General features: G+C 38.4%; 1 protein-coding gene across 1 annotated transcript; it reads right to left on the reverse strand.

Annotated features, from left to right (window-relative positions):
* Positions 1-588: 588 nt before the first annotated feature.
* LOC145219722 (uncharacterized) lies at positions 589-1,560 on the reverse strand. Its single transcript, XM_080087044.1, has 5 exons — positions 1,500-1,560; positions 1,317-1,358; positions 1,047-1,253; positions 950-988; positions 589-785 (listed from the first exon to the last, which is right to left on the reverse strand). Exons 1-5 carry the CDS (start codon positions 1,558-1,560, stop codon positions 589-591), a joined length of 546 nt encoding a protein of 181 aa, XP_079943170.1.
* Positions 1,561-14,114: the final 12,554 nt, after the last annotated feature.

Genomic DNA, 14,114 nt, shown 5'->3' on the forward strand with positions numbered 1-14,114 from the left:
CGTACAAAAGTTGTAAGACACACTGTAACTCCCTTTGTCAGATATCCTGTTGTGTCAGATAAATTTAAAAACATAAATGCTGACGTCATTGGACCGCTCCCAGCATCTGCAGGTTGTTCCTACATATTTGTAATAATAGACAGGTTTACGCGATTTCCTGTAGCGATCCCACTAAGCAACATCAGAACCACAACCCTTTTAAATGCATTAATGCATAACTGGATAAGTAACTTTGGCGTACCGGAAGTCTTAAGTACAGATAGAGCCTCAACGTTTTGTGGCAAGGCGTGGAAGGAAGCAATGCAATTCTTAGGAATTAGACACATAACCACTACTGCTTGCTTATCTACTGCTTATGATGGAAGCAATCAATTTACCCAGCCACTACCTGCTCCTTCAGTACAAACTGCTGACCTTTTTGGTGCTGGAAATAGTGTAAGACAGGCTGTTTTGCAGTACCTAACTGAAACACAGCCACTGCGCCAGTCATCGCGATTTTTGTAACATGTTTTGTATTTTTGAATGTTTCATAATGAACAATACATATGTAAATATGAACAAAAAATGTAAGTTTTAATTTAAAAAAATCTACTCTTGTAAATTTTCCGCATTTTGCAGAACCACAACTTGTGATTGTTGTTGCACCAGTGCCGCTAGTTGCTGCAGACCTTCCTGTAGTGTTTTGTTCATAGATTCCACCATTGCCTCTCTGCTTTTTCTATCCTTTTCACTTTCTTTTTCAAATAAATTCATGAATCTGTCCCATTCTTGTGTTGGTGTTTGTCCTGCAAAATAGAACATCATACATGGTAATTGACTAGGTATGGTAAGTATCTTAGCACCATACCAAAGAAACCACACAACAAATTTTACTGCCTAGACTTGTGTTATTAGTGGACACAGGTTGTTATTTAGCATTTGTAACAACAGTTGTAAGAGTATTACTTACGCCGTGGTCTTTTATCTTTACTTGCTCTACCGTGCTGACCTGCAATATATACTAACAGGTCATTTTCTATTACTTAAACTTTAAGCAAATAACACACCAGATTTTTTTCGCTTAAAAGCAGTAGATGTTGTGGCCACATCGTCATCAGTTTGTTCTTCATCGGCAGTTGGCTCATCCATCATGCTGCTAGCCCTTGAATGTGACAAGCTACTACCAGCACTTGTTTCCCCTATTATTGAGCTTACTTCTGCATCTTCAGCTGCTTGATGTGTAATGTTGTGTTCAGCAGCAGGTTCTTGCACCTCTAATAAAATTAAACCATGCAAAGTCTTGTACAAAGGAACCTATTTGAGCAAATAGAGCTTACCTTCCACACCAGACGTTTCATCCGAAAATGACTGAGATGCACCTAAAAGAACAATGCACATAAACATGTGATATACAACTGGATGTAACAGACAGTTTAGCAACAAATTAAATACAAACCAACCATAAAATGACTGCAACTTTTACTGAAAGTCATGCATTATCAAATATTTAAAAATATTACCATGTTTTTGTTGCATGGTGTCCACCATCACAGAATGTCCTTGAATTGCCTGAAAATACATGTTTATACAATGGTAAATAAATATGTATTGTCATGTACAACATCTACAACAAACAGCGGTTGGTACTCACTTGTGTTCTCGGTCGATCTGACAATATTTCCTTCATTTTGTCAAAAAATGGCCACCTTACAGAGCCTGCACCAGATTTTGATGTTGTTTTTAAAATGTTGTAAAACTGAGTTTTTATGTTTTTCCACTTTATTGAAATTTGTTTCCTGTATTGCAAAACATACAAAAATTCACATAAATGTAGGATAAAGCATTAATTGAAACCGTCTTTGAAATGCTATGTAAGTAAATGTTTTAGACAAATCACGACCATGTCATTACCAATGGCATTTGAAAATAGTATTTTAATAAAAACTTTATCTGTTATCAAATGTGTACCAACCAATCTCTTTGCAAATTTTGTTTTCTGAACTCATTCTCCAGTTGCTGATAATACTGCCGATTTCTTCCCACTTTGCCATCAATTTTAGCTATAATTTGCTTTTCTTCTATTAAACGCAACAATAAAAGTGTTTCTTCTTCAGACCAACTTCCCTGGCGAATTTTTTGACTCATTCTATACCTTGTTTTGTATCCAACAATTCAACTAGTTGCTCATTCAATTCGTAAAATGATTCAAATTCTCAGGCTAATCATTTAAATAGACAAACTGCTGTAGAGAGACAAGTAATAAAACACATCCTAACTAGCAAGCCCATGGGCTTGCAGGACAATAAACTGGTCGTTAGTCTGCATACAACTAGCCTGGTATCTACTAACCCAGTTTGCACTTCCACTGTGCGACAATTTGCACCTTACGTCCATTATTACAAAACATTTCAATACAAAGTAAACAAACTTGCAAAACAACATTTTTCTAACCTCCGCCGAACCTTACAACACAGCAAACGCGCCTTGGCGAGAAGGCCGATTAAGCGCGAAACGGATCAAACCACCTAGCGGCAAAAACGAGAGAAGCGGATTGACGAAACGGATTCGAATCCGTTTCAAACGTCCATGTAAACAGGGTTAATGTTGTTTTTCTTTCATGTGTTTTAAAACTTTTATCTTTGACAAAGTTTTTGTCCCATGTGTCACCATGTTTTTTTTCAAATATTCCAAGTGGGCAAATCGTTTATTACAAAGATCACAATGATTGGTTTTCTCTTTAGTGTGAGTCATCATTTGTTCTTCATGGCGAACTTTTTTCGCCACAAACATTACTTGGTTGGGTTTCTCGTTGGTGTGTACCAACATGTGAAATTTTAAACTTTCACCTTCAGAAAATATTTTTTCACAAACATGACATCGATGACGTTTGTTTAGTGTGAATCAACATGCGTGTTTTCAAATTTCCACATCACATTGATGGTTTTTTTCTTCTTTAGTGTGTGTCATCAGGTGTGTTTTTAGAACTCCTCTCTGGGCAAATCTTTTTGGCAAAAAAAGCTTTTCATTGGTATTAGTCATTATGTGTGTTTTCAAATCTTCCTTCGGGTAAATCTTTTTTTACAAAAATCACAATAATAAGGTTTCTCTTTAGTATGTGTTAACGTGTGTGCTTTCAATGTCCAAATCCGAGCAAAAGTTGTTTCACAAACATGACATCTGTAGGGCTTCTCTTTTGTGTGTGTCGACATGTTTTTTTTTCAAATTCCCCCTTTGGCAAAATCTCTTTTCACAAACTTCACATTGATGAGGTTTCTCACTAGCATTAGTTGAATATTTTATGAGTAGCGAAAACAATTATTTAATGCGTTTCAAATATATGCCAAGCCAAATTCGCGACTTAAGTTAAAAGCTAACTAGCGTCAACTGTAGGGATGTTCAAAGTAGAATGACTGGGTATTCTAGAATAATTGTTTCGAATCTAGAATATCGAATCCAATTCTTATATTATTTTTGACTGTGCCATCATAAATCTTGACAACAACAAAAGTAGACCAGTTTTATACATTATAAAACATATTTTCCATTTAAAATGTAAAAAAAAAACTAACCAAAACAAAGAAAAACACTGGGAAAAAACTTTGCACAACTGTATTGAAACTAAATGTCCGAAAATCCACAAAGTCGGAAGAATTAGCACAAGGTTAAAAATTAATTATAACAATTTTATTTAGTGACTTTTATTGCCTTCAGCAGAGGTAACTATGTTGTAAGCATGCTGAGGTAATTTGACTTGCCTGGTGGTAGAGGAGAGGACTGTACAAATATATAACATTTGTCAACTTAAAACAACTGCAAAAACAGGCACCCTAGCAAACAAAGTTGGGAAATTGCTTGATTAATTTTCAAATCACAATTAACTACCTGCGATTTTGCAATACAAAACGTGAACTTTGCAGCGTTTACTCACTACATATTTATGTTTGTATGGGGTTAAAAAAAGAAGCAAACGTCATATGTTTTGGGATTCCTTCACTGTTTTTGTGATATTAACAGAGAATCCCATGCTTTCAATCGCTGTCCAACGCCATGACTGTTAAATGTTTTTCTGTTGTCAAAGTCAGAAAACAGTTAGACGCCGGTAAGACGTTGTAAATCGCGTGGCATAAACGTAATCACGTGATCAGATGCGTAACGTGCGCCAACCGTTATCAGATGCGTAAAGTGCGCCAACCGTTAATTATGCCTCCAATGCATCACCGTCGTTATAGCGACTCATGATTTGGCGTTGTATAGCGCTCACTGATTTGATGGCGGAGAGTCACTTGCCGTCTTTGCAACTGGCACAATGACCGGGCGTCGACGTAAGAGCGTAACGCATGTGTTTACATTTTTACCAACGGCGAGAGCACACATTTATATCGGTTCCAATTACCCGATATAAACGGCAAAAATGGATTCGAATCCAAAGGCTTCGATATTCTACTTTGAACATCCCTAGTCAACTGGCTTCGCAACGTGGCAGTCAGCTGTGCAACAATTTTCTTTTCAGGCGTGTCTGATTACAAGCGTGATTTATTTTGGTGCCGTTAAGTTGCTCGCTCTAGTTTCCTAAACTAACGAAATCACAACGCACCAACTTTACCGCGTACTGAAAATCCATCAACTGGTTACAATAAGCAGTTGTTGAGCGCATATTTGAAATATTTTAGAAAGTAACTAATTGTACAGCTTAGCCCTGCAAGCTCTGTGCGTTTTAAAATGACTCGTTTAAAGTCGGATAACCCAGTTGGAAACGAGTTAAATGCTGCGTAGTGTTTTGGCACAAAAGGTAAAAATATCCTGTTTGGTGTTGTTAAAAAAAATATCATTAAGTACTGTACTGCGCAGATAAAACTTTGTTTCTCGCTTGAACTAAAGTCAATAGTTTCCAGCTACCACTCTGGACTCTTTAGCACAAAGCTTTAATTCCCTGGGGCTCTGCCTGTGTGCACTGATGCGTGGAGCTTGACCATTGGTGAAGTTACGTCAGTGCGTAGTTGTTGTCACGGTTAAGCAGACACGAGCCATGTAAGAAAAAAATAGGTCAAATGTTTCTGCTTTAATTCAGCATTACGCCTGAGGCCTTCTATAATACCTATGTTTGCTTGAAACGACCTATTTTAAAGTGGTCGAGTAACTACTACCATTCGTCCTCTCTGGTTTCTTTGTCCAATACCCCTCATGTCCTTTGTATTCAAGTAGCGTGGTCGAACTGTAATCTATTGCGTGCGTTGCTACTTGAGTCGAGGTTGTTCAGTTACTGACCGTTTTCTTGGACGTTAGTACTTCATGTGTTTGGCAGTGGTAAGCGTATTTTTGATTGATTTGAAGTTTTAAATGGCGTGTTATTAAAGTTTAGCTTTAAGCGTTAGAAACGGGCAGTGTATTCTATTGTAGTTCGTGAATGGCTTAGGTTTGAACTAATGCAAAACAATGTAGCGTTCACTGTGTAAGCTAAGAATAAGTAGGTGGACGCTTAATACTTCTGTTTTCACATCCTCTGTATCATGTAGGAGCCCACGTGTTTTTTCTTGTGTGTACAACATGGAAGAGTAGGGGGGGTTAGTAAAATGGTTTTGAAAAAACTGTTGTTTAAAGTTGTAGGAATCTTCCGATATCAAATAGTTCTAACCAGGGAGTCGAACGCTTGTCATACGGGTTCAGGTTCGGTTCGGGTTCACTTCGTTTTGTTTTGAAGGGTTCGGGTTCGGTTCAGGTTTTAAAAAATGAATATTGTCGGGTTCGGGTTTTGTTCCGGTTTGGGCAAACTATCCGGTCCGAACCGGTTTGCGGTTTTTAAACCGGTTCAAATTTTCATTCGTTTCAATTTAATTCTACCTATCATCTTCCTGGCCTTATCAAACTCCACAAGATTTTTGACCGTGCACTGTTATTTTTGACACGCCCTATAAGTGTTATCTCGCGTATTCTTCAGTGCGCTGTTTTGAAAAAAAATCACAAAATATAAAACAGACTGCATTTTTTACTGGTTCAGTTCCGGTTCGGGTCCAACGCCAAACAAAATATGGGGTTCAACTCCGGTTCGGGTTTTTAGAAAATCGTAATTGGCGGTTCGGGTTCGGTTCGGGTTTAATGAAATTAACCGCTCAAACCGGTTCGCGGGTTCGGGGTCAGTTCCGGTTCGACTCCCTGGTTCTAACCAAACGACCCATTTAAAGTTTACATCCAAACGACCCATTTAAAGTTTACATAGAAACAGCCCATCGCATATTGAAGTCGCGTGATCGAACAAATCCCCATTGTCCTGCGGTTGCCCAGTTTACTCCCAATTGTTTGGACAATAGCCGAATGTCCGATGCGTTATGCGTGCCCAAGCGATATCATTCGTATAACTTGCAGGCCTTCGTCGTTTTCGCTTTCTTTTGCTGGTATGCACCAGTGATCAGTGGATTTTCGTTCATGGATCGCTCGTTTGACACAGAAAATTTTTAACATGTACAGCCTGCAATTATTATAGTCCGCAGTCCGCACATTTAAGCGAGATAAGTTTATTTCTTATTATTTCAATACTTAACCCTAACATTTACCTGTCAGTTAGCCTTATACCAAAGCTTAAGTATTTCCTAGTGCTCATGTGTACTCAAACCGTGACATGCACTGTCCACACCTAACCAATGGTCCAGGTGCACGCATCAGCTATTGACTTATTTCTTAGGGCGAGGAACGAAGTTTTATGAGTGCAGTGCTGCAGTACGACATTGAGCGATATATTTGCCAAAGTATAAATGCTGTGCAAACATTTACCGTTGAATTTGAGATAAATAATAGGTAATTATCTACTTTTACAGCGATCAACTTAACTGCACGTTGGTAGTAAAAAAAGAAAAGTAAAGTTAATACGATCATGGTTATTTTTTTCCCACTATTTTGATCTTTTCGACACTGTAATCTTTATGCGCCCCCTTTGTGTTTTAGTTTTTTTTCCTTCTTGTCATTACCAACCAAAATCTCTTTGTTTGGGTTGCCAAGAAAGACACATTGTGTTGTGATATAACGTGGTTTTCCACTAACAATTTACATCTGTTGCATGACAATGGGGTTTAAATGTTACAATGTATTTTGGTTTGTCGCCTGGAAACGGACCCTTTTTAGCGTTCTGTTTGTGTTATAGTGCTTGTGTTAGCTTGAGTGACCGGGTAAAAAGTTGCTTTTTGTTTGTTAAACATTTTACTGCAACAGTGAAGTTTTAGGAGTCTTCGTTTCCTTCACTGTATTTGAACTTCTATGTTTGATTTCACATCGCGGGGTGCGCTCAATAACATAAATGTTGTGGAAATTGGTGCCGTTTCAGTGTGGTATATTTAATTTTAACGCACATGTTATTTAAATTGTTCGGTCATCCGACTAAATACATGTTAGACAAAATTATAGTTTTTATTCTTTTCTAACAGATCAACGATAAAACAAATACATAAATGTCACCTGATAAGCTGATACTCCAAACAGATTGGAAACCTCAAAATTTCGTTTATCGAGGAACATCATTTATGTAATGTTTGTGAAAAAAGATTCCGACCGACTCGAAATTTAAAAACACACATTTGACTCACACTAAAGAGAATACCTTTCGATGTGATGTTTGTGAGAAAAGATTTGGTGAAAATGGAAGTTTTAAAAAACACATGTTGATACACACGAATGAGAAACCTCATAGATGTGATGTTTGTGAGAAAAGATTTACTCGCAGTGGATATTTAAAAAGACACATGTTGATTCACAACGATGGAAAACCGCATCAATGTGATGTTTGTGAGAAACGATTTAGTCGAGGTGGAAGTTTAAAAAAACACATGTTGATTCACACTAAAGAAAAACCTCATCGATGTGTTGTTTGTGAGAAACGATTTTGCGACGGTGGATATTTAAAACAACACATGTTGGTTCACACTGAAGTGAAGTCCCATCGATGTGTTGTTTGTGGAAAAAGAAGTAGTCGGGCTGGAGATTTGAAAAAACACATGTTGGTTCACACTAAGGAGAAACCTCAGCACCGATGTGTTGTTTGTGAGAAAAGATTTCGCGATGGTGAATATTTAAAACAACACATGTTGATTCACACTAAAGAGAAACCCCATAGATGTGTTGTTTGTGAGAAAAGATTTCGCGATAGTGGATATTTAAAACAACACATGTTGGTTCACACTAAAGAGAAACCTTTTCATTGTGTTGTTTGTGAGAAACGGTTTCGCCAAGGTGGTCATTTGAAAAGGCATTTGTTGACTCACACTAAAGACAAAAATCTATTGATGCGACTTTTGCAAAAATAATATTTTCCATAGTTGGGGGGTTCAACACATGATGATTCACATAAAAAAAGGCTTCGTGTTCTTTGTTCAATGTTTGTAATAGATTTTGTTTTGGAATAGTATCAGTTGATTTTTTGGCTTGATGTTTTTGCAGTAAACAATAAACTCAATATGAACAGAGGGTGAGAAATCGTTTTTAACTTTAAAATAATAATTTGTAGAGAAATTTAAATTGCTCTATATGGAACAACAGCAATAAACACGCGTAATTTAATCCGATACTAGTACCCGATATTTTAAACAAAAATTACTGCGATACTTTTAGCGAATATTCAACAACAAAAACATTAATCACCTCAAAAATCTTGTACAAGAACAAGAAATTGTAATGCACTAGCGACTAAAGCAAAGTACTGACTTTCGTGGCCAGGGACTTCTTGCCTTTTTACGGCTTTAGTTTGTCTGTTACTATGCAAATTGTGTGTAACAACGGCAAAACGGTGTCAAATATTGAAGTAAAAGTTAGCAGCCAAAGTCAACAGTCAAAACATGCATATTCCCTGCGTTTGGAAAACGAAAAAAAGCCGTATCAGCGACTAGCGACGCGCTATTTAAGGCATGTGGAACAAGAAGGCACATTCCGGGCAATCAACGCCTTGCAAACCAATCACCCCTAAGGGGAAGCAGCGAGGGTGCCACAACACAAAAACGTAATTAAGGTGCCACAACGAAAAAGAACGAAAACAATAAGTGACGGTGACAAACATCTACAAGCAAATAAAATTTCGCTACACCCCCTCCCCCCAAACCTGATTTCGTCCTACTCCCGTAGGACTTAGCAAACGTCAGTCAGCAGCTTTATAAAAAAAACATGAGCACTTCGGCGCCATCAATAGTCAAACGTCCATTCTATATCTTTAAGACAAATTTATGCACACAACAGGGCTGTTACATAACAGCATTCGTTCGCGAACGCAGCGTTTCTTGCTCTTGCGTCGCTTGTTAATGGGCGCTAGAGGTTCGCCCCCAAAACACACAGTGGCACCAATATAAACAAACTCTCTACGCGAAAACGCAGAAAAAGAGCATCCGGCTCGTCGAATAGATCCTTCTAATTGATGTGCCTCATTTTCTGACCGCTTGCATACATCAGGAGAAGCGATTCGTCCGCATTTCTCGTCGACTAACACCGGCATCAAGTTTGGTGAAGTGGCGTGGGCCCGAAGCCCTTCACCAAACGCCTGCAATCAATCCCACATGGCGGCCAACCGCTTGTAATCTTCATAGCCGACTTCAGAACAGGGCGTCGTCCGTCGAAAATAAGCCAGCTGTTCGTCTGACACCAAATCAAGTAACAGCTTGGTTTTGTGTCCTCCTGGAGCTTCAACGTCACGACAGTAGGTCGCCAGCACCACAGTAAAATTATATAAACCTAAATCTCCGCCATAACGCGGAGATTTTATCATTACATTAAAAAAAATCGTTAATATAACACATAAACAAAAACAAACTAAAACGAACTGAAACCGGCTTTTCTTCAAACTAAACCAGCGGGGTTGTGGTGACAGGGTCCTGGCGTGCTCGCCAATTTGTTACCGAATTATTTTGGCAGGCCCGATAAATCGATGTTATGCACCAAGCCTGCTTACTTAATTCGCAACAGGTCCAGAACCCTGCAATCACGGCTCACCACTAAAGCCAATTATACTCCCTCACATTCCGGCGCAATCAACGCCTTGCAATCTAATCACCCCTAAGGGGAAGCAGCGAGGGTGCCACAACACAAAAACGTAATTAAGGTGCCACAACGAAAACAATAAGTGACGGTGACAAAAATCAACAAGCAAATAAAATTTCGCTACACTTGTACTTCTATTTTACAATTAAAATGAATCACAAAGTTATAGTTTGAGCAGAATAATCAATAGCTTCTTCCTTGATTTCCAATTTTTTTTGAAAATAATGGTGTCCCTTAGAAAAGTTTGCATCCTTTTCAGTGTTGACGAGAACCGTTTTGCCTTTGAGAGACTCATGGAAATTGCTGGCTAACTGGCTTTTCTTTTTAAAAGTTTCAGTAACTTTTCTAACAACAGGATATGCTTGGTGGTCACTACTATCTCTCCTGTAGAATGTTTATTCTTAAGAAACATTTCCTGTGAAGCAATTTAGCAGCTACTGTTTAGAGCAGGGGTGTGCAACCTTTTTCGTCGGTGGGCCATATAACCAATTTCGGACATCAAGTGAGGGCCACACTATTTTTTCACGTGCCGTATTTACACGTTTTTTACCTTACTGTTGGTGCGGCTTGCATTATAATATCATGTCGATATTATTTTCATACCCCTGTGTTTTGTTTTATTTAGCGTTTAAAATCAACTTTAAAATGTTGGGTGCAAGTAAGTTTCGTCGCAACACTGCTTTTCACAACAGAGTAATTGTTATAGATATGCAACAGGCACCTTGTGCGAATAGAAGAGGTCTGGGTGAATTAAGTTCCATGCGCTGGTTTAGCTGATTCTTGTTACGTATAGTAACTTAGGAGATTTGCCGAAAACTAGCGGGGATTTTTAGCTAAAATGTGCATTTTTACTTGCTCTGAATCAGAGTGTTGTTGAGGGCCACACTAAACGGCTTAGCGGGCCGGATTGTGACCCGCGGGTTGCACACCCCTGGTTTAGAGAAACAGTACATGTTCATTATATCAATACACAAGATTGCACTTTTGTTGCAAATACTGTCCACATGGTGTGTTAAGAAACCAAAACTTGAAATTGCCATCACTAAGGTATTTCAAAATTCCTGTTGCTTCTGCAATTGTTTGTTCTGCATTTAATATTGCCTGAATTTCAGTAAGGCATTTAACTTCACAGTCACAAAGCTATTTTTGTTTGTTAGCATTCAAACTAAAATTGAGTAGTTCTTGTGGTTGCTTATTCCTGCATGACATATTTGAAATAACAGATGTTTTATCCCAGTTTTCTTAACTTTTTATTCAGGTTTTTATTCTAAAGGTTAATCGTGACTTTTCAAAGTGTTAGATGACCCTTTTTTCTTTTTCAAAGTGGTAGATACACTTTTTAATTCAATGATAACTGCAAAAACTGAAGTCCACTTACAGTCATCTTAAAAGTCACGACTAACCTTCAAACAAATAAATTAGAAGATAAAAGTAATTATTTAACTGTACTGACAGTCGAACTTGAGAATATAGCAAACCGGTTTGGTTTTGGAGAACAGTAGACCCGGAACAGACAACACAACTAAAGGCCGGTTCACATGCTGCGTGATTGGTGGAGCTGCCCGAGTCGCAGCCCCCTGTCGCCTATTTCGCCCGGCATATAGCTTTCCAAGTGCAAAACGTCACGATTCGTCATAAATCTAGAGCTGCAGTTAAACCACAGATAACATATTAATGTCATAATTTTTTTTTAAAAAAATGCTATTTAAGGCGAAAATTACACTCATAAAAATTATACTTAAGAATAAAAAATAAGTATCATAAAAGTTTTCTTTAACGTTGTGGTAGGAATATATAAGTAAAAATATCTAGAGGGTGCTACAGCTCCGCAGCACCCTAGCACGAGCCGCCCCTGCTCTGTTGTCATCATCAGTACAGGTTGTCAATCAAGCTGTAGAACACGGTATATAAAACACTAAGGAAAAAAGGTCTTTCGTGAGCGAAAACGGCATGCAGCTTGTCTGATGAAGAGCGTGATGCCCTGCACTCACTGCAAGAAGACAACAATATTATCACCAGCAAACCAGATAAGGGCAACGGAGTAGTTTTGATGGATCGTTCTCACTACGTTTCGAAAATGATGGACATTCTCGCAAACAAACAGAAGTTCAAACCCTGCTTGTCAAATGACAACCTGGCTAATGTAAGCAAGTTCCAAAACTACATCCGTTACCTAAAGAAGGCAGACGCACGAAGCGATGCAAATGAGGTAAAGTCATATAGATCATATAGATTCATAGTCAGAGGGTTAATACTGCAGCAAGCCGCGTTCGATTGTTTTGGTAAAAGGTATGTTTTTGTTGCAAATTCGAATTAAGTTAAAAATCAAACAAAATGCCCATTGTTATTGCATGTCATCGACTGAGCGGCTTTCACACCACTTTCTTCCATTGAAGAAAATTCAGTGTGAAAAACCACTAAATCTGTCGCTATGTTTTATTTGTTTTATCAAAACAAATGCATTTCGCTATAAAAAGCATCATCAGTGTCTAAAAACAAAATAAAAAGCGGGATAAAAGCAAAAAATACAAAAAACGCACACACCCAGACCAACCACAAAAAGCCTATCCTCTGTCTTACAGGACTGCAAATGCAGACCGGCAGGTATGGCGCTTTCTTCCGTATTACATTAGTGCCTTGTTGTTTTACGCTTTTTACGTTATTTTTTATCAACCAAAATTTTGAACGCAGTTAAATATAGTAATATAGCAAAAAACGTACTTTGCTGTATCTTGTTGTCTTCTTCCCTCCTCTTATTTTTTTCACATACGCTTTTTACGATCTTTGTTGAGATTAAATAGGCGTTCTGACTGCGATGATGCAAATCCTACAAAAAAGAGTAAATACGAAGTTAACCATAATAACTTGGTGCCTGATGTGACATATGTGCTAGAACAGTTGTGTCACTGATAACATGGAAACAGGCAATCGTAATTAAGAATCTATTTTAACTGATGCACAAACGTTTAAGGGTCAGTATCACAGTACTCCAGGTCCATTGAAGGCGCCATACCAAATCAGCCGGTCACGAGGCATTCGTCACGATATGGCATGGCGTAGGCTAGAATGCGGCGGGATTCGAATCCACGACAGGAGTCTTTCCGGGACTTGCGCTCTACCAATTAAGATCCGCAGGCGCCGTGGAGCATACGCCGAAAGTTGAACCACAAGCACCGTTGCCTGCCTCTTATGCACATGTCGGCTTCGTAGTAGGGATCACCAGTTTGACCAGTATCGGTTAAGATGGACATGAATTCATAACTGGGATCAGCGCTGAAGCGTCTATGCAGACCAGCGATCTGTTCCACGCCAACTAGGCACTAAACGTGTAGTTGGTAACTTTTTTTTCAAGGAGTTCGAACCCCGATCAAGGATTTTTTTTATGTCTGTATGTGGGTCAGGCGCACCAGACCGTTCGGCCAAGTTCCTGCCCGGAGGCTCCTAACCTTTTACATTTAAATATTCGGTAATGCTCTTTGCGCCACCTGACGGTAGGCCGCGAATTTGTAATTTAAGATCTTGGTAGAATTTCCCGCCAACTCGTTAATTGTGCTCCTCTGTCATTGAATTTGAGTATGTGCTTTTCTTGGTTTCGTTCTTTGTTTTGACGTCAACACCATTTTGCTGTTATTGTTTTTAAAATTGCATCATCTTTTCGCGCAAAGTTTATTATTTCTTTCGCCCAAAACACATGCCTATGCTGAAGATTTTTATTACTTATCAATTATAACCGTTCAAACTGTTCAAATTTTAACGTATTTTTACAATAATTTGGTAAATTCTATTCGTCAAAATCAGTTTAGTTGACATTTAACAAAGGACTGATAAATTCCAACGCGATTCGACATTACCATAAACAAATGATAAACGACTTCAGACTTTCAAAGTTTAATGTAAATAAACTCAAAAATGATTACTTTTCGTCGTGTCATAAGTTACGCGAGGTGATGTCATAACGGTTTAACAGCTTTGATCACGGGTGTGGGCAGATAGCTTATTGTTTAAAGAATGTCTCAAAAACTACAAACTCAGTAAAATCGAACCCCAGAAATATGGCGAAGAATTTGACCTAACATTTAGAAAAGTCGCACCATCGCTGCCGGACCTCCTGCCTGTAATCTCAAATTGAA

This window comes from Phallusia mammillata, chromosome 3 (assembly GCF_965637545.1).
Source record: "Phallusia mammillata chromosome 3, kaPhaMamm4.hap1.1, whole genome shotgun sequence".
In the NCBI taxonomy this organism is placed as follows: domain Eukaryota; kingdom Metazoa; phylum Chordata; class Ascidiacea; order Phlebobranchia; family Ascidiidae; genus Phallusia; species Phallusia mammillata.